This window comes from Pan paniscus, chromosome 6 (assembly GCF_029289425.2).
Source record: "Pan paniscus chromosome 6, NHGRI_mPanPan1-v2.0_pri, whole genome shotgun sequence".
Lineage (NCBI taxonomy): Eukaryota > Metazoa > Chordata > Mammalia > Primates > Hominidae > Pan > Pan paniscus.
The window spans coordinates 62,140,366-62,166,322 of record NC_073255.2 but is presented as its reverse complement, the minus strand read 5'-3'; the positions used below and the strand labels follow the sequence as shown (position 1 = coordinate 62,166,322).

At 40.9% G+C, this 25,957-nt stretch overlaps 1 protein-coding gene across 1 annotated transcript in view; it reads right to left on the bottom strand.

The window, feature by feature from the left end:
* The window catches only part of ZNF716 (zinc finger protein 716), a 31,473-nt gene extending 5,843 nt beyond the window's left edge, over nt 1–25,630 (bottom strand). Inside the window, exons 1-3 of the mRNA XM_034950976.4 lie at nt 24,156–25,630; nt 11,837–11,963; nt 11,256–11,351 (exon numbers count right to left, since the gene is read on the bottom strand). Coding sequence (XP_034806867.1) covers nt 11,256–11,351; nt 11,837–11,963; nt 24,156–24,194 — 262 coding nt within the window. The 5' untranslated portion in view covers nt 24,195–25,630. The remainder of the gene's footprint in view (nt 1–11,255; nt 11,352–11,836; nt 11,964–24,155) is intronic.
* Between the last annotated feature and the right edge of the window lie 327 nt (nt 25,631–25,957).

Genomic DNA, 25,957 nt, shown 5'->3' with positions numbered 1-25,957 from the left:
TCAGAAAAATAAGAATATCAACAAAAGCTTGGAATAATAAAAATAAACAAATGTGTAGGTAAAACAAAATAGCTGAAAACATTTAATGAAGAAGCTAAACAAACAAACTAGGATATACACAGAAAGGTCCATAACACATATTCATGCAAAGTTTCAAAAGTCACAAACTAGAAGATAATCTTGGGAGCTGCAAGATAAACGTGAGGTATTATTTGTAAGCATAGTCCCCTGAGACAACTAGTGAATTTGTCAACAGAAACCTTGCAGATCAGAAAAAAACGTGCAAAATGGTCAAAGTGCTGAAAAAAAATCTTCATGGTGAGAATAATATAACCAGCAAACATGTACTACAAAATAAACAAAAAATAAAGATCTTCCAGAATAAACCAATGCTGGAAAAGCATATAAGCACTGCACATGCCCTAAATAAAATGCTGAAAAGAGGTCCTTCCACTTAAAATTACATGATGAAAAAAATACATAACTTTCTGAAAAACATATGCATCTACAAAAAATAAAAGTCTGTGGCATTATTGTGATCATGCGGAAAACATTTTTAGTTGTTCTTTAAAATTTGAAAGATATAAGCATAAAAATAATCAAAAACCATAAAAAGATATAATTAGCGACATTAATAAGACATATGGGATAGATATAATGAGAATAAATTTTTCTATGCAACTGAAGTCATTTTTTTACCAGTTTAAAATATACTGTTGTAACATTAAGAGGTTTTCTAAAATCTCCAATGTAGCACAAAGAAAAAATCTTTATAGACACACAAAAGAAAATGAATCAATTACTAGCATGAGACAAATATTGATATTATTGATATTGATATTATATAATGGTAAAATGAGCCCATTTACTAGGAATCTGTAACTATTATGTCTACATATATGTATATGCATATATAATATCAGGGCTTCAAAATATATATTTATATACAGCAAATATTGACAGAAATGAAGCAAGAATTAAAATAGCAGCATAAAATTACAAACATTAAGATCTCATTTTCAATAATAAAAAAATTCAAATAAAAACTCAATTAAAAAAACAGAAAATCAGAAGAACATAATATAGTGTATTAATTCATTCTGCATTGCTATAAAAAATTGCCTGAGACTGGGTAATTTATAAAGAAAAAGATTTCTTTAGTTCACTGTTCAGTAGAGTATACAAGAAGTATATGCCAGCATCTGCTTCTGCTGAGGATATGAGGAAGCTTACAATTATAGTGGAAGGCAAAAAAGAACCAAACATGTCACATAATGAAAGATGACGCGAGTGTGAGGTGGAGGAGCCAGGTTCCTTTAAGCAACCAGCTCTCATGTGAATTAATAGAGTGAGAACTCTATGATTACCAAGGGGATTGTGCCAAGTCATTCATGAGGGATTTGTCTCCATGATGCAAACACCTCTCATTAGGCCCCACATCCAACACTGGAGATTACATTTCAACATGAGATTTGGAGGGAACAACCATCTACACCATATTATAAACCAACTAGGCTAAACAGACATATGCAGAACTCCCGAGTCAATATTGCGGTTGGACACACAATATTCTTTTTTTATATATATTTTCATATGTTGTTTTTAATCATTTTTAAAAATTTATTTATTATTATTATACTTTAAGTTTTAGGGTACATGTGCACAATGTGCAGGTTAGTTACACATGTATACATGTGCCATGCTGGTGTGCTGCACCCAGTAACTCGTCATCTAGCATTAGGTATATCTCCCAATGCTATCCCTCCCCCCTCCCCCCACCCCACAACAGTCCCCAGAGTGTGATGTTCCCCTTCCTGTGTCCATGTGTTCTCATTGTTCAATTCCCACCTACGAGTGAGAATATGTGGTGTTTTTGGTTTTTTGTTCTTGCGATAGTTTACTGAGAATGATGATTTCCAATTTCATCCAAGTCCCTACAAAGGACATGAACTCATCATTTTTTATGGCTGCATAGCATTCCATGGTGTATATGTGTCACATTTTCTTAATCCAGTCTACCATTGTTGGACATTTGGGTTAGTTCCAAGTCTTCGCTATTGTGAATAGTGCCACAATAAACATACGTGTGCATGTGGACATGCAATATTCTTATTTGCTCCTGGTGCATTCTGTTAGAACTCATAAGTCTTAGTAAATTTCAAAAGCTCAGCCAGGTGCAGTGGCTCACAGGTGTAATCCCAGCACTTTGAGAGGCCGAGGTGGAAGGATCACTTGGGGTAAGAAGTTTGATACCAGCCTTGGAAACACAGTGAGACCCTGTCTTTACAAATAGTTAAAAATTAGCTGGGCATGGTGGGGTATGTCTGTAGTGCCAGCTACTCAGGAGGCCAAGGTGGAATGATTACTTGAGTACAAGAGGTTGAGGCTGCGGTGAGCCAAGATTGTGCTACTGCACTACAGTCTGGGCAACAGAGTGAGAAACGCTGTGTCAAAAAAAAAATGTAAGAAGAGCAAAATCATACGGTGTATGTTTTCTAACTAAAACTGAATAAAAAGAAAAAAAGTAAAACTGGCAAATCAAAAATATACGGAAATAAACACACTCTTCAATGTATTCTTGCCCAGGGTTAAATATGTCAATTTAATTCAACATTTTTGCTCACGGGTCAAAATATTTAATTGATATCTTAATTTGCTAAGGTGTTAAGATAACCCACAGTGGTGAACAAATTTAATATACTCTGTATCAAAATTCTAAAAGTATATTTATTACTAAAATACTATTTAACATTTTTAAATTTTATTATGAACTATAGCTAGAGAAACACACATGAAAAACACAGAGGCATTATACTTCATAATTTCAAATCATAATAAAAAGCTGCAACAACAATAACTATGTGGTATTCACACAAGGACAGATAAAGACATGATAGAACAAAATAGGGAGGCCAGCAATGAACTCTTCTGTGTATGACCAAATAATCTGCCACAGGGTTGCCATGAGCAGACAATGCAGAAAATAAAATCCCTTCAACAGACAATGTTGAAAACTGGATATCTACATTGAAACAATGAAGTTGGATGTTTTAATTACATCATATAAAAAAATTTTTCAACAAAATACTTAGACTGGGAGAGGAGCCAAGATGGCCGAATAGGAACAGCTCCGGTCTACAGCTCCCAGCGTGAGCGACGCAGAAGACAGGTGATTTCTGCATTTCCATCTGAGGTTCCGGGTGCATCTCACTAGGGAGTGCCAGTGCATCTCACTAGTGGGCGCAGGCCAGTGGGTGCGCGAGCTGAAGCAGGGCGAGGCATTGCCTCACCTGGGAAGCGCAAGGGGTCAGGGAGTTCCCTTTCCGAGTCAAAGAAAGGGGTGACAGACACACCTGGAAAATCGGGTCACTCCCACCCGAATATTGCGCTTTTCAGGCCGGCTTAAAAAACGGCGCAACACGAGACTATATCCCACACCTGGCTCGGAGGGTCCTACGCCCACGGAGTCTCGCTGATTGCTAGCACAGCAGTGTGAGATCAAACTGCAAGGCGGCAGCGAGGCTGGGGGAGGGGCGCCCGCCATTGCCCAGGCTTGCTTAGGTAAACAAAGCAGCCGGGAAGCTCGAACTGGGTGGAGCCCACCACAGCTCAAGGAGGCCTGCCTGCCTCTGTAGGCTCCACCTCTGGGGGCAGGGCACAGACAAACAAAAAGACAGCAGTAACCTCTGCAGACTTAAATGTCCCTGTCTGACAGCTTTGAAGAGAGCAGTGGTTCTCCCAGCACGCAGCTGGAGATCTGAGAACCGGCAGACTGCCTCCTCAAGTGGGTCCCAGACCCCTGACCCCCAAGCAGCCTAACTGGGAGGCACCCCCCAGCAGGGGCAGACTGACACCTCACACAGCCCGGTACTCCAACAGACCTGCAGCTGAGGGTCCTGTCTGTTAAAAGGAAAACTAACAAACAGAAAGGACACCCACACCGAAAACCCATCTGTACATCACCATCATCAAAGACCAAAAGTAGATAAAACCACAAAGATGGGGAAAAAACAGAACAGAAAAACTGGAAACTCTAAAACGCAGAGCGTCTCTCCTCCTCCAAAGGAACGCAGTTCCTCACCAGCAACAGAACAAAGCTGGATGGAGAATGACTTTGACGAGCTGAGAGAAGAAGGCTTCAGACGATCAAATTACTCTGAGCTACGGGAGGACATTCAAACCAAACGCAAAGAAGTTGAAAACTTTGAAAAAAATTTAGAAGAATATATAACTAGAATAACCAATACAGAGAAGTGCTTAAAGGAGCTGATGGAGCTGAAAACCAAGGCTCGAGAACTACGTGAAGAATGCAGAAGCCTCAGGAGCCAATGCGATCAACTGGAAGAAAGGGTATCAGCAATGGAAGATGAAATGAATGAAATGAAGCGAGAAGGGAAGTTTAGAGAAAAAAGAATAAAAAGAAATGAGCAAAGCCTCCAAGAAATATGGGACTATGTGAAAAGACCAAATCTACGTCTGATTGGTGTACCTGAAAGTGATGGGGAGAATGGAACCAAGTTGGAAAACACTCTGCAGGATATTATCCAGGAGAACTTCCCCAATCTAGCAAGGCAGGCCAACGTTCAGATTCAGGAAATACAGAGAACGCCACAAAGATACTCCTCGAGAAGAGCAACTCCAAGACACATAATTGTCAGATTCACCAAAGTTGAAATGAAGGAAAAAATGTTAAGGGCAGCCAGAGAGAAAGGTCGGGTTACCCTCAAAGGGAAGCCCATCAGACTAACAGCGGATCTCTCGGCAGAAACCCTACAGGCCAGAAGAGAGTGGGGGCCAATATTCAACATTCTTAAAGAAAAGAATTTTCAACCCAGAATTTCATATCCAGCCAAACTAAGCTTCATAAGTGAAGGAGAAATAAAATACTTTACAGACAAGCAAATGCTGACCGATTTTGTCACCACCAGGCCTGCCCTAAAAGAGCTCCTGAAGGAAGTGCTAAACATGGAAAGGAACAACCGGTACCAGCCGCTGCAAAATCATGCCAAAATGTAAAGACCATCGAGACTAGGAAGAAACTGCATCAACTAACAAGCAAAATAACCAGCTAACATCATAATAACAGGATCAAATTCACACATAACAATATTAACTTTAAATATAAATGGACTAAATTCTCCAATTAAAAGACACAGACTGGCAAATTGGATAAAGAGTCAAGATCCATCAGTGTGCTGTATTCAGGAAACCCATCTCACGTGCAGAGACACACATAGGCTCAAAATAAAAGGATGGAGGAAGATCTACCAAGCAAATGGAAAACAAAAAAAGGCAGGGGTTGCAATCCTAGTCTCTGATAAAACAGACTTTAAACCAACAAAGATGAAAAGAGACAAAGAAGGCCATTACATAATGGTAAAGGGATCAATTCAACAAGAAGAGCTAACTATCCTAAATATATACGCACCCAATACGGGAGCAAGCAGATTCATAAAGCAAGTCCTGAGTGACCTACAAAGAGACTTAGACTCCCACACATTAATAATGGGAGACTTTAACACCCCACTGTCAACATTAGACAGATCAACGAGACAGAAAGTCAACAAGGATACCCAGGAATTGAACTCAGCTCTGCACCAAGCGGACCTAATAGACATCTACAGAACTCTCCACCCCAAATCAACAGAATATACATTTTTTTCAGCACCACACCACACCTATTCCAAAATTGACCACATACTTGGAAGTAAAGCTCTCCTCAGCAAATGTAAAAGAACAGAGATCGTAACAAACTATCTCTCAGACCACAGTGCAATCAAACTAGAACTCAGGATTAAGAATCCCACTCAAAGCCGCTCAACTACATGGAAACTGAACAACCTGCTCCTGAATGACTACTGGGTACATAACGAAATGAAGGCAGAAATAAAGATGTTCTTTGAAACCAACGAGAACAAAGACACAACATACCAGAATCTCTGGGACGCATTCAAAGCAGTGTGTAGAGGGAAATTTATAGCACTAAATGCCCACAAGAGAAAGCAGGAAAGATCCAAAATTGAAACCCTAACATCACAATTAAAAGAACTAGAAAAGCAAGAGCAAACACATTCAAAAGCTAGCAGAAGGCGAGAAATAACTAAAATCAGAGTAGAACTGAAGGAAATAGAGACACAAAAAACCCTTCAAAAAATCAATGAATCCAGGAGCTGGTTTTTTGAAAGGATCAACAAAACTGATAGACTGCTAGCAAGACTAATAAAGAAAAAAAGAGAGAAGAATGAAATAGACACAATAAAAAATGATAAAGGGGATATCACCACTGATCCCACAGAAATACAAACTACCATCAGAGAATACTACAAACACCTCTACGCAAATAAACTAGAAAATCTAGAAGAAATGGATAAATTCCTCGACACATACACTCTCCCAAGACTAAACCAGGAAGAAGTTGAATCTCTGAATAGACAAATAACAGGAGCTGAAATTGTAGCAATAATCAATAGTTCACCAACCAAAAAGAGTCCAGGACCAGATGGATTCACAGCCGAATTCTACCAGAGGTACAAGGAGGAACTGGTACCATTCCTTCTGAAACTATTCCATTCAACAGAAAAAGAGGGAATCCTCCCTAACTCATTTTATGAGGCCAGCATCATTCTGATACCAAAGCCGGGCAGAGACACAACCAAAAAAGAGAATTTTAGACCAATATCCTTGATGAACATTGATGCAAAAATCCTCAATAAAATACTGGCAAACCGAATCCAGCAGCACATCAAAAAGCTTATCCACCATGATCAAGTGGGCTTCATCCCTGGGACGCAAGGCTGGTTCAATATACGCAAATCAATAAATGTAATCCAGCATATAAACAGAGCCAAAGACAAAAACCACATGATTATCTCAATAGATGCAGAAAAAGCCTTTGACAAAATTCAACATCCCTTCATGCTAAAAACTCTCAATAAATTAGGTATTGATGGGACGTATTTCAAAATAATCAGAGCTATCTATGACAAACCCACAGCCAATATCATACTGAATGGGCAAAAACTGGAAGCATTCCCTTTGAAAACTGGCACAAGACAGGGATGCCCTCTCTCACCACTCCTGTTCAACATAGTGTTGGAAGTTCTGGCCAGGGCAATTAGGCAGGAGAAGGAAATAAAGGGTATTCAATTAGGAAAAGAGGAAGTCAAATTGTCCCTGTTTGCAGACGACATGATTGTATATCTAGAAAACCCCATTGTCTCAGCCCAAAATCTCCTTAAGCTGATAAGCAACTTCAGCAAAGTCTCAGGATACAAAATCAATGTACAAAAATCACAAGCATTCTTATACACCAACAACAGACAAACAGAGAGCCAAATCATGAGTGAACTCCCATTCACAATTGCTTCAAAGAGAATAAAATACCTAGGAATCCAACTTACAAGGGATGTGAAGCACCTCTTCAAGGAGAAATAAAAACCACTGCTCAAGGAAATAAAAGAGGATACAAACAAATGGAAGAACATTCCATGCTCATGGGTAGGAAGAATCAATATCGTGAAAATGGCCATACTGCCCAAGGTAATTTACAGATTCAATGCCATCCCCATCAAGCTACCAATGCCTTTCTTCACAGAATTGGAAAAAACTACTTTAAAGTTCATATGGAACCAAAAAAGAGCCCGCATTGCCAAGTCAATCCTAAGCCAAAAGAACAAAGCTGGAGGAATCACACTACCTGACTTCAAACTATACTACAAGGCTACAGTAACCAAAACAGCATGGTACTGGTACCAAAACAGAGATATAGATCAATGGAACAGAACAGAGCCCTCAGAAATAATGCCGCATACCTACAACTATCTGATCTTTGACAAACCTGAGAAAAACAAGCAATGGGGAAAGGATTCCCTATTTAATAAATGGTGCTGGGAAAACCGGCTAGCCATATGTAGGAAGCTGAAACTGGATCCCTTCCTTACACCTTATACAAAAATCAATTCAAGATGGATTAAAGATTTAAACGTTAGACCTAAAACCATAAAAACCCTAGAAGAAAATCTAGGCATTACCATTCAGGACATAGGCATGGGCAAGGACTTCATGTCCAAAACACCAAAAGCAATGGCAACAAAAGCCAAAATTGACAAATGGGATCCAATTAAACTAAAGAGCTTCTGCACAGCAAAAGAAACTACCATCAGAGTGAACAGGCAACCTACAAAATGGGAGAAAATTTTCGCAACCTACTCATCTGACAAAGGGCTAATATCCAGAATCTACAATGAACTCAAACAAATTTACAAGAAAAAAACAAACAACCCCATCAAAAAGTGGGTGAAGGACATGAACAGACACTTCTCAAAAGAAGACATTTATGCAGCCAAAAAACACATGAAAAAATGCTCATCATCACTGGCCATCAGAGAAATGCAAATCAAAACCACAATGAGATACCATCTCACACCAGTTAGAATGGCAATCATTAAAATGTCAGGAAACAACAGGTGCTGGAGAGGATGTGGAGAAATAGGAACACTTTTACACTGTTGGTGGGACTGTAAACTAGTTCAACCATTGTGGAAGTCAGTGTGGCGATTCCTCAGGGATCTAGAACTAGAAATACCATTTGACCCAGCCATCCCATTACTGGGTATATACCCAAATGACTATAAATCATGCTGCTGTAAAGACACATGCACACGTATGTTTATTGCGGCATTATTCACAATAGCAAAGACTTGGAACCAACCCAAATGTCCAACAATGATAGACTGGATTAAGAAAATGTGGCACATATACACCATGGAATACTATGCAGCCATAAAAAATGATGAGTTCATGTCCTTTGTAGGGACATGGATGAAATTGGAAATCATCATTCTCAGTAAACTATCGCAAGATCAAAAAACCAAACACCGCATATTCTCACTCATAGGTGGGAACTGAACAATGAGATCACATGGACACAGGAAGGGGAATATCACACTCTGGGGACTGTGGTGGGGTGGGGGGAGGGGGGAGGGATAGCATTGGGAGATATACCTAATGCTAGATGACGAGTCAGTGGGTGCAGCGCACCAGCATGGCACATGTATACATATGTAACTAACCTGCACAATGTGCACATGTACCCTAAAACTTAAAGTATAATTAAAAAATAAATAAATAAATAAATAAAATAAAATAATATTAACAAAATAAATAAATAAAACTAATGGCAGAAATAAAAAAAAAGAAAAAAGAAAAATACTAGGTACTTGTATTAATCATGACTTTTACTTTCTGTATTCTGATGCTTTGGCATCTGGGGCCTTGCTGACTCTGGAAGGACTGCCCCTCCCTGGATGAGTCAATTCCTAGAGACAGCGAACAACTTGTCCATGAGTATGTCTTGGAAATGCAAACCAATCAATCCAGAGCCCAAGCTCCAGCCACCTCCATGATAAGGCTCTGGGTCACTACTCACCTGCCCTAATCATCCCAGGGCCAGGACCAGACAACAGAGACAGCCCCTATGCACCAGAGCCACTGGAATTATTTAAACCAGTCAATCTGAAGCCCCCTTACCCTGCCTGACCTGTTCCTTCCCATGAAACCACAATAAGAGCTCTTGCCCACAGTTCACCCCTCCTTCTGCCTCCTGATGTTTCCCTGTGGCCCTCTCCCCCCATGGCATGGCATGCACCCTCCTTTTGGGAACTGTAATAAACTATCTCTTAATGGCAAAAAAAAAAAAAATACTTAGACTGAAAAAAAAAGTAACGAAACTCTTAGAAAAAAAATATAGTGGAAAGACAGGACATTGGTCTTGGCACCATTTTCTTAGATATGCCATCAAATGCTTGAGCAACAAAGAGAAGAACAGAAAAATTTAACTAAATTTCAAACTTTCTGCAATCAAATACAACATTTAATAGAGTGACAGTGCCACCCAAGAAATGGGTGACAATATTTGAAAATCACATGTGATAACACTTAATATTGAGAATACATAACTCCTAGAACTAGACAACAATAATCGAATTACATGATTTAGAAATGGACAAGTGAGCCGGGCGCAGTGGCTCACGCTTTTAATCCCAGAACTTTGGGATGCTGAGCTGGGCAGATCACCAGAGGTCAGGAATTCAAGACCAGCCTGAACAACATGGCGAAACTCCATCTCTACAAAAAATACAAAATTAGCTGCACATGGTGGCACATCCCTGTAAACCCAGTTACTCAGGAGGCTGAGGCAGGCGAATCATTTGGATGTGGGAGGCAGGGGTTGCCATGAGCCAAAATTGCGCCATTGCACTCCAGCCTGAGCAACAAGAGTGAAACTCCGTCTCAAAAAAAAAAAAAAAAGAAATGGACAAATGATTGAACTACATTTTAATTTAAAAAGATATACAAATGGGAAGAACTATTTGAATGGTTGCACAAAATTAATAATTTATAGAAAAATGCAAAACAAAATCACAATACAAAACAAAAAAACAAAATTACCTTACATCAATTAGGATAGCCACTATAAATTTTTTAAAAACACAAACTATGTTGATGATGTAAAGCAATTGAAACCTGTGTAAGCAGTTGATGAGAAAAAAAGACTCAGCCATCATAAAAAATATCATGAATGTTTTTCAAATAATTAAAAATGAAATTATCATACAATAAACAATTCCATTTATGAATCTATGTCTAAAATATGCAACACGGTAACATGAAGACATAAGAGGTACCCTGCTTGCATATTCCCCCACAGCAAGTCTCATAACCCAGCCTCTAAATAAATAAATAAATACATGGATAAAAATTTAAAAATAAAAAAATTGTAAAAAAAATTTATATGTCAAGGCTATAGTAATAAAAACAGAATGGCATGTGCAGAAAAATGGACAACCTCCAATGAAACAGAAACTACTATTCTCACACATTTGAGTCATGATGCAAAAAAGAACTTTAAAAATGGTTTCACATAGAGTTTCTCAAAAATGTGCAGATATTTGTGTGTCCCCAAAAGCAATGGCAAAGCAGTCAGTTTTTGCAGTCCCTTATAAGCCATAAAGAAAACTTTAGCTCGCACTATGAACTTGAAAGAAGAATACTAAACCGAAAGTAGAATCCTTAGAGAATTTAAAAGCATGGAGTAGAAGGTGTCCCTATGTAAGCATAATAGAAAAAAATGACTCTGGCTTCTCAGAAACTCTTCCATCGAAGTACAGCTCCCCAGACCACATTTTAAGGACTGGCTTCCTCCTTGACTTTTGTAACTCTCATCTGTGTCATCTGCTTCATTCGCTCTCACCTACCTGGGTGTTTGGCTACCATCTCATTTCTCTTTATATTCTGGGGCTCTTTATTTTGCTCCAGACAGGTGATCAAGTCTGGCTTAGAGACAGCAATACCTGTTTCATTAAGGAAAAAAAAGTAACATAAATCTGGCTGAATTCTTTAATTACCAAACAAGTATTATGCTTAGTAAGAGGATATGATAGAAAATTCTGGAAAATTAAGATTGATTCGTAACAGATCTTTGTAGCTATTTAGAAAATACTTTAAATTTGTAGGTCCTTAATTTCACTATTCAGTGCTACTGAATCAAAAATTGGTGGTAGGAACTGAATTCTAAATTGTGGGCAATGATATTTTATGCCACGACAGTTTTGGAATTGCCACTAACCAAGAGCAAAAGATACATAAGCACAAGAAAGGGAAAAGTTCAGGTCAAGATAAAACATCTTGAAGAATTTGCTATATACCAATGAATCCCCAAGATTTTCTTAAAACTGGAGAGCTAAAATTCATTCATGCAAAGCAGAAATTACCAAAATCATCTTAGAAAAGAGAGAAAGGCAATATATTAGGAATTGTGTATTGAAGTTTTCCTCACCCAGGGAGACCAGGTTTCTGTAGTTCTCTAACATCACATCTCTATATAAATTCTGCTGAGCAAGATCCAGGCATTGCCATTCCGCCAGAGAAAATTCTATAGCTATGTCTCTGAATGTCAACAGTCCCTAAAAACAAAAAATAAACAAACAAAAAAACACTCATGAACACACAAACAGTTACCATGTTGCCATAGGCAGAGATTTTTATTTGACTCATGTTAAATAAGAGAGTAAAAAGAAGTGGTTCTGACTTGTAAGACTGACTAAAATTATTCATTAAGATAATGTTTAACATGGAAGTATTCTCTAACTGAGAAAAGAGGATAGCATAAGATCCACAGTACCACTGTAGATATGATACTTTTCTGGGTGATGAATTATAAAATTAAGGGCATCAATATGGACGTGTCTTTTTTTTTTTTTAAACCGAGGCTCACTCTGTTGCCCAGGCTGGAGTGCAGTGGCGTGATAATTGGCTCACTGCAACCTCCGCCTCCTGGGTTCAAGTGATTTTCCTGCCTCAGCCTCCTGAGTAGCTGGGACTACAGGCATGAGCCACCATGCCTGGCTAATTTTTGTATTTTTAGTAGAGACAGGGTTTCACAATGTTGGCCAGGCTGGTCTTGAACTCCTGATCTCAGGTGATCCACCCACCTCGGCCTCCCAAAATACTGGGATTGCAGGCATGAGCCACTGCACCCAGTAGGACATGTCTATTTTTGAGTGCTGTATTTACATCATACAGAATAAGTTATTTATATTTCTCAGGTAGAACATTCATGATGAGTTGGAAGGTTCCTCTTAAGTCTTAATATGTGCAATAAACTAAAGATCTTATACAGATTTTGTTTCAGGAGATTTGGGATAGAGTCTGAGCTTCTGAATTTCTAGCAAGCTCACCAATGTTTCTAGCCTAGTAAGAATAGTTTGTCAAACATCTAGTAAATGGCAGAGTCTGGGTTCTTCCCAGTTTCTCTCACCTGTAAATAAAGCTAAAAGCCTTCATTTTTAAAAGACAAATATAGATGCAAAAATCATCTAAAAAGAAAGGACAGCTTCCAGATTAAATGTGATGGTTTATGCACTTCAGCTAGTAAATGTCCTAAGTGTACTTAATAATTAAGGGAATAATAATTAACTCTATAGTAGAAAAAATGCCATAGAGATCTTGAGCCAAGTGAATAAAATTGTTATCAACTGTACTGGGACACATTTTTATTATGTGCTGATGCACACAGGATGCAACATCACTGCTGTGGTATTTCTCTCCTCCCAGAAAAGTAAATTGTAACTATATATATTTTATGAGACAAAATCTCTTTGTCACCCAGGCTGGAGTGCAATGGTGCTATCTTGGCTTACTGCAAACTCTGCCTCCTGGGTTCAAGCGATTCTCCTGCCTCAGCCCCTGAGTAGCTGGGATCACACGTACACGCTACCATGCCAGGCTAATTTTTGTATTTTTTTTTTTTTAGCAGAGACAAGGTTTCACCATGTTAGCCAGGTTGGTCTTGAACTCCTGAACTCATGTGATACAGCTGCCCAGGCCTCCCAAAGTGCTGGGATTACAAGCGTGAGCCACTGCACCTGGCCTAAATTTAATTATAAAAAAAAAAATCAGTTTTCTGCAAAGTTGAAGATACAGATAACTTCCCTGGCCGTAATTTTTAATAGTAATTTTAAGTAGTCTTTCCTTAGCACCCTGGAGAGCAAGTATCTCCTAACAGTTTTTAGAACTTTCTGGGTAATAAATGCCATCCTGTTTAAATGAGCGTTACCTGTTCTGCATGGAACTAATAGAGCACACAGATGAAACCTCAACATGACATATTTCACTTTTCACTAATACCAAAGACAACTGTGTTTCCCCAAAGAAATCTTGAGTATCCACACCTTCTCATGTTCAACAGCTACAATAGGAACATTTTAAATATTGCAGGTCATAAATTTGTGGTGAGAATTCTGCATGGATACAAGAACCCGAGATGAAGAGAATGTATAGAAGGCTATGGTATACAGAAAAAATATATTTTTTTCAGAACTCCTTGACTATCATAAAAATAAAAAATAATTGAAACAAACTCATTAGGGATAACAACACAAGTAGAGAAGTAAAAATTTGCAAGTTCCAAACACATGGCATTCCAAAAGGCAGAGTGGACTCTGCCTTTTTTTTTTTTGAGACACAGTCTCACTCTATCACCCAGGCTGGAGTGCGGTGGTGCAATCTCAGCTCACTGCAACCTCCACCTCTTGGGTTCAAGCGATTCTACTGCCTCAGCCTCCTGAGTAGCTGAGACTACAGGTGCATGCTACCACTCTCAGCTAATTTTTGTATTTTTAATAGAGATGGACTTTCACCATGTTGGTCAGGCTGGTCAGGCTCGTCTCGAACTCCAAACCTCATGATCTGCCCGCCTTGGCCTCCCTAAGTGCTCGGATTACAGGCGTGAGCCACCGCACCCGGCCTGAATGCTGCTCTTGATCTGAGACATGCTCACCTGAGAAAAAGTGATTTTTTTTCTCTTCCTCCTCTTTCCCTGAAATGCATTATCAGATGAGATGCTCTGGACATATCAAAACTGCATCTTGAGAATATGCCTTTAAAGCACAACCTATTCACCTGCTACCACCACACACACCCACGGGCAGAAAGACTGAGACTTGCAGAAAACATTCACCCATTTTTGTTGTTTATAACTGAAAAGATTTAAGAGCAATGAGAGAACAACAAGCTTCTCCATAACTATTAAAATACGTTTCTTTTTCCCCTGCCCTCCCCTATCAGACACCAGCAATGTTCTTTACAGTAATGGGAGCATGAACCGCACTGACCTTTTCCTACCAAACTGAAACAGGGCAGGCAGTGCAGCCTTCCTCTGATGCAAAGGTTGAACTAAACTCTCATGAATGTATCTTGAACCCCTCAAGTTTATAAATCACTTGGTAATCTTGGCCCTGCTTTATGCAATGTGATTCTGCGGGATCCAAAAGGGTCCAGGAATGGGCTTTTTCAACAAGTCCCCTGTAAATGCTGATTGTGCTTTCCCAGACACATTATTAGCATTAACAAGAGAAAGCAGGCACAGAAGAGTCCCTTACACATACCACATTTGTCACAATACTAATACTTCTGCTACAAATAAAGACAACTAATCTCCATCCCAAAATATTATATTTTTTGTTGGCTTTTTTAAGTTTACAGAGACAACAGAAGACAGCAATGTCTGAGTGAATCTGCACTTGGGAAACCTGTACACATGTACTAATAAAATGTTTATTAAGCAGGTACTGTGTGCTCAGGAGCATGTCACAGAACACTGTGCTGGGAATAACACATTTTGTGATTTAATTTTCACAGCACCCTGGGAGCTGGTACTAAGTGTTGAATAATTTTTAGCATTTAGATTAAGAGCACAGCATTTTCATTTCTTCTTATGTTTATCATTAATTTTAAAAAGAAAATGTATAGAATAATTCAATACAAAAAACATGTGAAATGATACAATTACATAAAAATTGAATAATCAGCTTCCAAATGGCTATTTTGTAAATAATGAAATTAAGCCAGAAATAAAAAAATTTTGAAACTAATTAAACCTGAAATACAACATACCAGAAGCTCTGGGTTACAGCCAGGGCAGTGTTAAGAATAAAAAGTATATCACTAAACATCCACATCAACAAGTTAGAAAGATCTCAATTTAAAAATCTAATGTTAGAATTAAAAGAATTCGAAAAGAGCAAACCAACTTCAAAGATCACAAAAGACAAGAAATAACCAAAATCAGAGCTGAAATGAAGAAGGTTGAAACATAAATATTTATAGTTAAATAACTATTTATAAATAACTATAAAAAGTTCAATGGGCCGGGCACAGTGGCTCATGCCTTTAATCCCAGCACTTTGGGAGGCCGAGGTGGGCGGATCACAAGGTCAGGAGTTCCAGGCCAGCCTGGCCAACATGGTGAAACCCCGTCTGTACTAAAAACACAAAAATTAACCGGGTCTGGTGGTGGGCTCCTGTAATCCCCGCTATTCGGGAGGCTGAGGCAAAAGAATCGCTTTAATCTGGAAGGCAGAGGTTGCAGTGAGCCAAGATCGTGCCACTGTACTCCAGTCTGGACGAAAAGAGTGACACTCCATGTCAGAAAAAAAAAAAAAAAAAAAGAAAGAAAAAAAAGTTCAACAAAACCAGAAGTTGATTCTGGTGAAAGATAAAACACTACACTAACAAAGAAAAAAGAAATAATTCAAATAAACACAGTCAGAAACCAGAGGTTTGTGAGGTTGTGAAGAAAGGGAATGCTTATACGCTGCTGGTGAGAGTATAAATTTGTTTAAACATTGAGAAAAGCAGTTTGACAATTTTTCAAAAACCTGATAACAGAATTACCATTTGACCCAGCAACCCCACAATTGGGAATATACCCAATGAATATAAGTTATTCTACCATGAAGACACATGCACACATATTTTTATTACAGCACTATTCACAATAGCAAAAACCAGAAATAAATCTGTATGTCTTCAATGGTAGACTGGATAAAGAAAATGTGGTACGTAAAGACCATGAAATACGATGCAGTTATAAGAAAGAACAACATCATGTCATTTGCAGCAACATGGATGGAGCTGAAGACTGTTATTTTTAGAAAACTAGTGCAGGAGCAGAAAATCAAATACTGTATGTTGTCACTTATAAGTGGGAGCAAAATAATGAGAACATGTGGACAAAGATAAGAGAACAACAGACACTGAGGCCTCGTTCAGGGTGAAGGGTTGGAGGATGAAGAAAATCAGAAAACAAATCTGTTGGGTACTATGCTTACTACCTGAGTGATAAAACAATCTGTACACAAAAACTTTATGATATGATTTTACCTATACAACAAACCTGCACATGTACTCCTGAACCTAAAATAAAAGGTAAAAGAAAAAAAATGTGGCTGGGTGTGGTGGCTCATGACTGTAATCCCAGCACTTTGGAAGGCCGAGGCGGGCAGATCACCTGAGGCCAGGAGTTCGAGACCAGCCTAGCCACCATTGTGAAACCTGTCTCTATTAAAAATACAAAAATTAGCTGGATGTGGTGGCACACACCTGTAATCCCAGCTACTCAAGAGGCTGAGGCAGGAGAATCGCTTGAACCTGGGAGGCAGAAGTTGCAGTGAGCCAAGATCACACCACTGCACTCCAGCCTGGGTGACAGAGCAAGACTTCATCTCAAAATAAAAAAAAAAAATTCATGGGTGGGAAAGGGTGCAAGGTAAGTAGTAGGACTGGTTTGTGCCACAGACGTGCTATAGACAGTGGTCCATGTGGGGCTATACTCTGATTTAGTCCTGTGTCCATGCAGGCAGATTAGACTATGATCAAGTGGTATAGACCCCTACATTGGTGGAGGAAACAGGTTGCTGCTGCAGATTCAGTGTCTGGGGTTGGGGATATGCCAGGAAACTTGTAGGCACTTTGGTGGGATTTTGGCAAGAAACACTAAAAGCATAAGTGCTGTGGTGGAATTCTTGAAGGTGGTGCCTAGTCCCGGGAGGGGTGTGGATGCATCAATGTCTAGTGGGTCTGTCTGTGAATGCATGAGAATCATGTGGTGGCAGCTCTGAAAGGAGGAGGTCTGTTATCACAATTCCTTTTCTCTAAGTTTTTAGTCCCCTTTCACCCTGAGAGGAGACCTAGAATCACAGGACAGTGTGCAGTGTGACAGCCTGTGTGCAAGAGAACAGAGACTCCCCTTACCAGACATGCAGAGTCCCCCTCCAGGCCAGGCCTCTGTAATATCTCTTTTCTGACACCAAATCTGTGGAGTTTGCTAAATACCAAGCAATTTGTTTTTTTTTTTTTGAAATGCAGTCTCACTCTGTCGCCCAGGCTGGGGTGCAGTGGCACGATCTCGGCTCACTGCAACCTTCACCTCTCGGGTTCAAGTAATTCTCCTGCTTCAGCTTGCTGAGTAGTTGGGATTACAGGCACCCGTCACCATGCTCGGCTAATTTTTGTATTTTTAGTAGAGATGGGGTTTCACCATGTTGGCCAGGCTGGCACCATGCAAATTTTTAACACCAACTTGTTGTCCAACATTTCCATCCTGATACCACCCGGAGTCAGCACAGACCATAATTCAGAGCTCAGTCTCATCATATTGCCCTTACTGCACATGCCTGTCACAAATCCCAGGGACCCATCTATGCTTCTCAGCTACTGTCTGTAAACTGGAGACTCCCACAATCTCCCTTAAGTTCAATAATTTGATAGAGATACTCACAGAATTGAGCTAAACCCTGTACTTACATTAACCAGTTTACTATAAAACATGCAACCCAGAAGCCGGGCGTGATGGCTCACGCCTGTAATCCCAGCACGTTGGGAAGCCGAGGTGGGTGGATCATGAGGTCAGGAGTTCAAGACCAGCCTGGTCAAGATGGTGAAACCCCATCTCTACTAAAAATACAAAAATTAGCCGGGCATGGTGGTGGGTGCCTGTAATCCTAGCTACTCGGGAGGCTGAGGCAGGAGAATCTCTTGAACCTGGGAGGCGGAGGTTGTGGTGAGCCGATATTGTGCCACTGCATTCCAGCCTGGGTGACAGAGTGAGACTCCATCTCAAAAAACAAAAAACAAACAAACAAACAAAAAAACAAAAAAAACCATGCAACCCAGAAACAGTCAAATAGAAAAGAAAAGATGTACAAAAAAAAGTTTGGGAAAGATGGGGCATATAGATAATCCTGGTAAATAGCTGTGATTAATAAAATTCCCCAGCCAGGCGCGACGGCTCATGTCTGTAATCCCAGCAGTTTGGGAGGCTGAGGCAGGTGGATCACCTGAAGTCAGGAGTTTGAGACCAACCTGGCCAACATGGTGAAATCCCGTCTTTACTAAAAATGCAAAAAATAAGCCAGCTGCAGTGGTGGGCACCTGTAATCCCAGCTATTTGGGAGGCTGAGGCAAGAGAATTGCTTGAATACAGGAGGTGCAGGTTGCAATGAGCTGAGATTGTGCCACTGCACTCCAGCCAGGGTGACAGAGTGAGACTCTGTCTCTAAATAAATAAATAAATAAATAAATAAATAAATAAAATTCTCCATCCTTTGTGGTCTTCACCAACAGCTTAAGAGAAACACTTTTTCCTATTATGACTTAGATGGTTTTGTATTTTCTTAATTATCACATAGCCAGATATAGATTCTGGAAATTTCCACTTCTTTCTTATAAAAGAATCAGCTAAATACTTTTCTTCAGTGGCCAAAATATTTTTTAATCAACTTTGCTTAAATTTTTCTCTTCTCCCAGGGCTCCTGACCTTTGAGTACCTTCAGTCTGAGCCAACATACAACCCCATTTTCTGTCTCTCCTTAAGAACATGCTGACTTCAGGGTAAAACATTCTCTGATCTAGAATCTAATTTTGCCCCCTTCTATCATACCATTCTTACTTCATCCTCTTTCTAAACTTGTTTGCTATTCTCTATAAAAGAAAGTCCTTGTCTGCCTATACATTGATACCCTGAAAAATCTTACAGTTGACACTTTTTTCTGTTGTTGGGATTCAGAACTTTTTTTTTTTTTTTGAGAGGGAGTCTTGCTCTGTCACCCAGGCTGTAGTGCAATGGCGCGATCTCTGCTCACTGCAAGCTCCGCCTCCTGGGTTCATGCCATTCTCCTGCCTCAGCCTCCCAAGTAGCTGGGACTATAGGTGCCCGCCACCACGCCTGGCTAATGTTTCTGTATTTTTTAGTAGAGATGGGGTTTCACCGTGTTAGCTAGGATGGTCTCGATCTCCTGGTCTCATGATCCGCCCGCCTCGGCCTCCCAAAGTGCTAGGATTACAGGCATGAGCCACCACTCCCGGCCGGGATTCAGAATTCTTACCTAAATCTGAATATCTGAATTTGTTTTATTTTACAAAGTCCAGAAACTGCCCCAAAACACCTTTATTTTCAGTAAGATCCTCCCAATTCCCATCCATTCTAACCCTAACTACATCTGCCTGTGGGTCCCCAGGTTTCCCTGGCTCTGTTGCTTATCTCAGTATAAAGGCTTCTTCCGTGGCTGGAGTGAGCAGGCTGGGACATCTGCAGGGAAGGCTCCCTAGAAAGAACTGACTAGGCCTTCAATAATCTCCTTTTGCAGGCTCCATATTGCTCATAGCTTGGAGTCACAGGGCTCAGGCTTTAATTTTCAAGTCAGAGATGTTCACTTAGTTTTAGAAACTAAGTGGTGATAAATCCAGAAAAATTACTGAAATGCAGTGTTTATACAAGGGAAAAATTTTTAAGGTGCTTACATTTTATAGCTCAATAAGAAAAGCAAAAGTATCTATCTCTTTCAGACAATACACATATCATGTACTTATTTCCATAAGAGGACATTCAGTAAACATTAGTAATATGAACAAACTTCTAGAAGGTGCCCAGTCCCATCTCATAAAGTTTAGCATAAAATTCAGAAATCAAGATAACAGGGCCAGGAGCAGTGGCTCATGCCTGTAATCCCAACAATTTGAGAGGCACAGGTGGGCAGACCACCTGAGGTCAGGAGTTCGAGACCAGCCTGGCCAACATGGCAAAACCCCATCTTTACTAAAAATACAAAAATTAGCCGGGTGTGGTGGCGGGTGTCTGTAATCCCAGCTACCTGGGAGGCTGAGTCAGGAGAATCACTTGAACCCGGGAGTCGGAGGTTGCAGTGAGCCAAGATCACACCACTGTACTCCAGCCTGGGTGACAAAGACTCGGTCTCCAAAATAAAAATAAGACAACGGATGTAGAACACAGGTTTTACTGTCACATGTTAATTTTGCAAAAAGAGAGACTGATGTTTTGATGAATCTTTCTAATTCCCCAGTTATCTCACACATTTTATTGTGCAAATGTATTCATTTCCTACAGCCATAATGGAAGAGACATTTTTCATATTCTCTCCCTTGGTAATATTCGCAAAGCTAAGCCTTAGAATACTGTTTGAAATCACACAGCCAAAAAATAACACACCTGAGAAAATTTCTACACTTACTCTGAGAAAGAAAAGGGCAAATGTGAATTTTTAACCAATAGAATACATGACTACATTTTTTTTCTGAAACTTCCCTCTTTTATGCCCTTTGTGAATATTTTCTTACATATTGAGCTCTACTGATAAAATGCAATTTACAGTTAACTAACTTAAGTCGAAAGAAGTGAAACTATCTTTTCAAGGTGACAAACCCAGAGAGTGGCAGTGCTGATTGGAACAGACATGTCTGACTCATGTGTCAAGTCAAACCGTCCGATCACTTGAGAGACTCTCCCACGCGCATCCTGCTCACTGAAATGCTCAAGGACAACCATTCCAGGAGACACTGCACTGTGCCCTCATGAGTTCCCCAGGTGCAATTACTTTGAGATTCTTTCACCATCTTATTGGGGTCAGTTTTTTTTGCCTTTAGGGGTAGTTTTCTTCCCTTCACAAATCTGACAGAATCCAGAGGGCAGAAATTACTTCTGTGTTTTTCTCTCAATACCCGCATCTCATTGGCTGACCAGCAATATGTCTCCAGGAAACAAAGATGATTCTAGTGTCCCAAGGGACATTTTACGGGAAGAGTATAGCAGGAGATCGCTCTCAGCCCCAGGCATCCATTTGCTCTCTTGGAAGGCTACACTTCATACCGCATGCTATTCTCAAAAAGAAAATAACTCAGGGGATGATATTCACTAGACACTCCAGCAGACACGGCCACGGTGGGTTGATATTCACTAGACACTCCAGCAGACACGGCCACAGTAGGTATCTTGGTTTATCCCCAAGCAGTACTAAGACCCAGAACCAGGAAAAACCTTAAGTGTGGCTGAAGAAACATTACCCTGTAGGGTTTCCCCCCAAAAAACTCAACCCACACATTATGATGTCTGTGCTTGGAGAAGACAAAAGAAGAGGCACAGAGATTTTTTACAATACAGTGTCAGAGGCTTAATCTCTGCTTTCTTTTTTTTTTCTTTCTGAGACAGAGTCTCAATCTGTTGTCCAGGTTGGAGTGCAGTGGCACCATCTTGGCTCACTGCAACCTCCGTCTCCTGGGTGCAAGCAATTCTCCTGCCTCAGCCTCCTGAGTAGCTGGGATTACAGGCACTCACCACCACGCCCGGTTATTTTTTTTTTTTGCATTTTTAGTAGAGATAGGGTTTCATCATGTTGGCCAGGTTGGTTTCCAACTCCTGACCTCAAGTGATTTGCTCGCCTCAGTCTCCCAAAGTGCTAGGATTACAGGCATGAGCCACCGCGCCCGGCCCCTGCTTTCTTCTTATGTGAAATATTTACAAATGGGAACTTTTTTTTTCCCATTTGACATTGAATGACACTTTTAAAGTGCCATCCAATGCTTTTAAAAAAAATAATTAATGTAAGTACTGTGTCTGAAACATACAAGAAAGGACAAATAGATAATAATGTGAGTTAGAAAGAAAAATTGACATTTGGGAATGTGACAAAAACTGAAAATTTAATATTTTATTGCAAGCCAGAGTTAGTCTGTGAGAACAGAATGGTTGACTTAAGACCCTGCTTAAGACACAGCTGAGGAAGGGCATGGTGGCTCATTCCTGTAATCCCAGCACTTTGGGAGGCCAAGGTGGCCAGATCACCTGAGGTCAGGAATTTGAGACCCGCCTGGCCAACATGGTGAAACCCCATCTCTATTAAAAATACAAAAATTAGCCATGTATGGTGGTGTAGGCCTGTAATCCCAGCTACCTGGGAGGCTGAGGCAGGAGAATCACTTGAACCCAGGAGGTGGAGGTTGTAGTGAGGCAAGATCACGCCACTGCATTCCAGCCTGGGCCACAGAGTGAGACTCCATCTCAAAAAAAAAAAAAGAAAGAAAGAAAGAAAGAGTTGAAAAACGCAGGCTGGGTGTGATAGCTTATTCCTGTAATCCCAGCACTTTGAGAGACAAAGGTGGGCAGATCACTTGAGGCCAGGAGTTTGAGACCAGCCTGGCCAGCATGGCAACACTCTATCTCTACTAAAAATACAAAAATTAGCCAGGCATGGTGGCGGGTGCATGTAATCCCAGCTACTCAGGAGGCTAAGGCAGGCGAATCACTTGAACCCAGGAGGCGGAAGTTGCAGTGAGCTGAGATCGCACCACTGAACTCCAGCTTGGGCAACATTGCGAGGCTCTATCTCAAAAAAAAAAAAAAAAAATCCAAGGGAAAACCAATTTCCTGTGGGGTGTAAAAATATTTAAACAGCAGCCAATTAGACTGAGGTGGATTGATTCTTCTCGGCTCTCACTTAAAAAAAAAAATCTATCTCAAATGTATCTCTTGCAGCTGGGCGCGGGGGGATCACGACTGTAATCCCAGCACTTTCGGAGGCCAAGGCAGGCGGATCACTTCAGGTCAGGATTTCGAGAGCACCCTGGCCAACATGGTGAAACCACGTCTCTACTAAAAATACAAAAGCCGGGCGTGGTGGTGGCCGTCTGTAATCCCAGCTACTCCGCAGCCTGAGGCGGGAGAATCGCCTGAACCCGGGAGGGCGGTTGCATTGAGCTGAGATCGTGCCATTGCACTCCAGCCTGGGCAACAGAGCGAGACTCCCTCTCAAAAAAAAAAAAAAAAATGCATTTCTTGGAAATTACTTTCTTGAAGAAAAATATTCAGGCCTAGTCAACCACAGACTGCCAATTAATCTCTGATGACATAACCAAGCCATTTTCACCTGGATCTTACAAACAAGGAAACTACCTAACTGTACCAAACCAATTATTTAATTGGGTTTGCTTCATCATGAAACTTATAACAAACTTTCCTTCAAGTCTCTCCCATGGATCACAACCCACAAACCATAGCTGGGCGCTCTAAGATTCTTGAATCACACTTTGATTCAATTCTCTGATATTTTTACAGCGACTCCCCATACATCTCTAAAAGAAAAAATGAGGAACTAGGGACCCCAGAGAACACAGCTCTTTCCACTCACGAATCCTGCACCCTAAGTCTGGATTCTTCCCTGATGACTTTCCCATCCCTGCACAGTCTGGGTGAGATGAGGCGCTGGGAGTGTAGAGCTGCCCAGAGAGGGCTCCAGTCCAGGGCAAAGCCACTGCAGAGGAAAAAGACAGAACTCCCAGGGTCCCAGCCGCTGGCCCAGGCAGCATCCTAACGCTCGAGGGGACTAAGAGCCGAGCTGGGACAAGGAGGATTTGGGTCCTCAGACTCCGGAGCTGACTGCGAGGAAGTTTGGGTCCTGCTACAGCCACTTTCAGTCAGTTCCAACCAGCCCCCACCCCTCTCTCACGGTGACAGACCCAGCACTCACCATTTCTCGGCTTCCAGGGGGTCCCGGTCTTTTAGCCATAAATCTGCGAATACTTGCAGGACACAAGGCCACAGAGGCTTGGCCTCCAGGAGCAGAGGACGCAGAGCTGTGAAGAGAAGGACTGGAGCTCTGGGCGCAGAGAAGCAAAAAGAACCCGTAACATTACGGAAGCGTCCTGTTCTCTCCCGCTGCATTCCTGATTGGACAGTTTCTATTCCACGGCCCCTGATTGGATAAGGTTTGAGGCCCCACCCTTCACGCCCTCAGTGACGGAAAATTTGATCAGACACTGGGCTGAATAAAGCAAAAGTAACAGGTTAGGCTGCAGCCTTTACAGCCAAGGCTTCTTCCCTGATCTGAGCCAGGCCAACCCCAGAGGATACTTGCATTTAACCTTGTGTATAATGTCATATGCATTTATAAATGATATATAATATAGTTATTCATAAATTGAAAAAATATAAAGAATTATTTTAAAATTTCAGATTTTATGACCTTCCTTGCTGCGGATCCTTTGCAGTGATATGGTTTGGCTCTGTAGCTCCACCCAAATCTCATCTCAAATTTTAATTCCTGGCCAGGCGCGGTGGCTCACGCCTGTAATCCCAGCACTTAGGGAGGCCGAGCGGGGAAGGCGAAGGCGGGAGAGGGGAGGGCGGGGGGCGGGGAGGGATCACTTGAAGTCAGGAGTTCGAGACCAGCCTGGCCAACATGGTGAAACCCCGTCTCTACTAAAAATACAAAAATTAGCCAGGGTGGTGGCGGGCGCCTATAAGGTCAGCTACTCGGGAGGCTAAGGCAGAAAAATCACTTGAACCCAGGAGGCGGAGGTTGCAGTGAGCCGAGATCGCGCCATTGCACTCCAGCCTGGGCGACAGCAGGGAGACTCTGTCTCAAAAAAAAAAAAAAAAAAAATTGTAATTCCCACATGTCAGGGCAGGCACCGGGTGGGAGGTGACTGGATCTTAAAGAGGGATTATCCTCATGCTATTCTTGTGATAGTAAGGGAGCTCTCAAGATATCTGATGGATTAAAACTGTGGCACATCCCCCTACCCTCCCCATCCCCAGTTCTCTCTCTTTTTCTACCCAGTAAGATGTGCCTTGCTTTCCCTTCACCTTCCGTCATGGTCATGATTGTAATTTTCCTGAGGATTCCTCAGCCATGTAGAACTATGACTTAATTAAACCACTTTTTAAAAACATTACGTGGTCTGAGGTATTTGTTTATAGCAGTGTGAAAATGACCTAATCCATGAAGGCAGCCTGAGATTTCACGAAGGAGGCAGTCCTCTGCAGTAAAATGTGAACCACAAGTAAATTTTGAATTTTCTATTAGGCAAATATTAAAAAGTAAAAAGAAAAAGGTGGGGCCGGGCACAGTGGCTCACACATGTAATTCCAGCATTTTGAGAGGCTGAGGCAGCAGACAACCTGAGGTCAGGAGTTCGAGACCAGCCTGTCTAACATGGCGAAATCCTGTCTCTACTAAAAGTACAAAAATTAGCCAGGCATGGTGACAGGCACTTGTAATCTCAGCTACTCTGGAGGCTGATGCAGGAGAATCGCTTGAACCTGGGAGGCAGAGGTTGCAGTGGGCCAAGATTGCACCACTGCACTCCAGCCTGGTGACAGAGTGACTCTGTCTCCAAATAAAAAAGAAAGAAACAGATGGAATAATGGTAGAATTGATTGTAACAATTTAATCAGCCCAATATATCCAAAATATTACTATTTTAATATGTGATTAGTATGTAATGGTTAATAAAGCGTATACATTTTTGAAGCTAAATCTTTCAATGT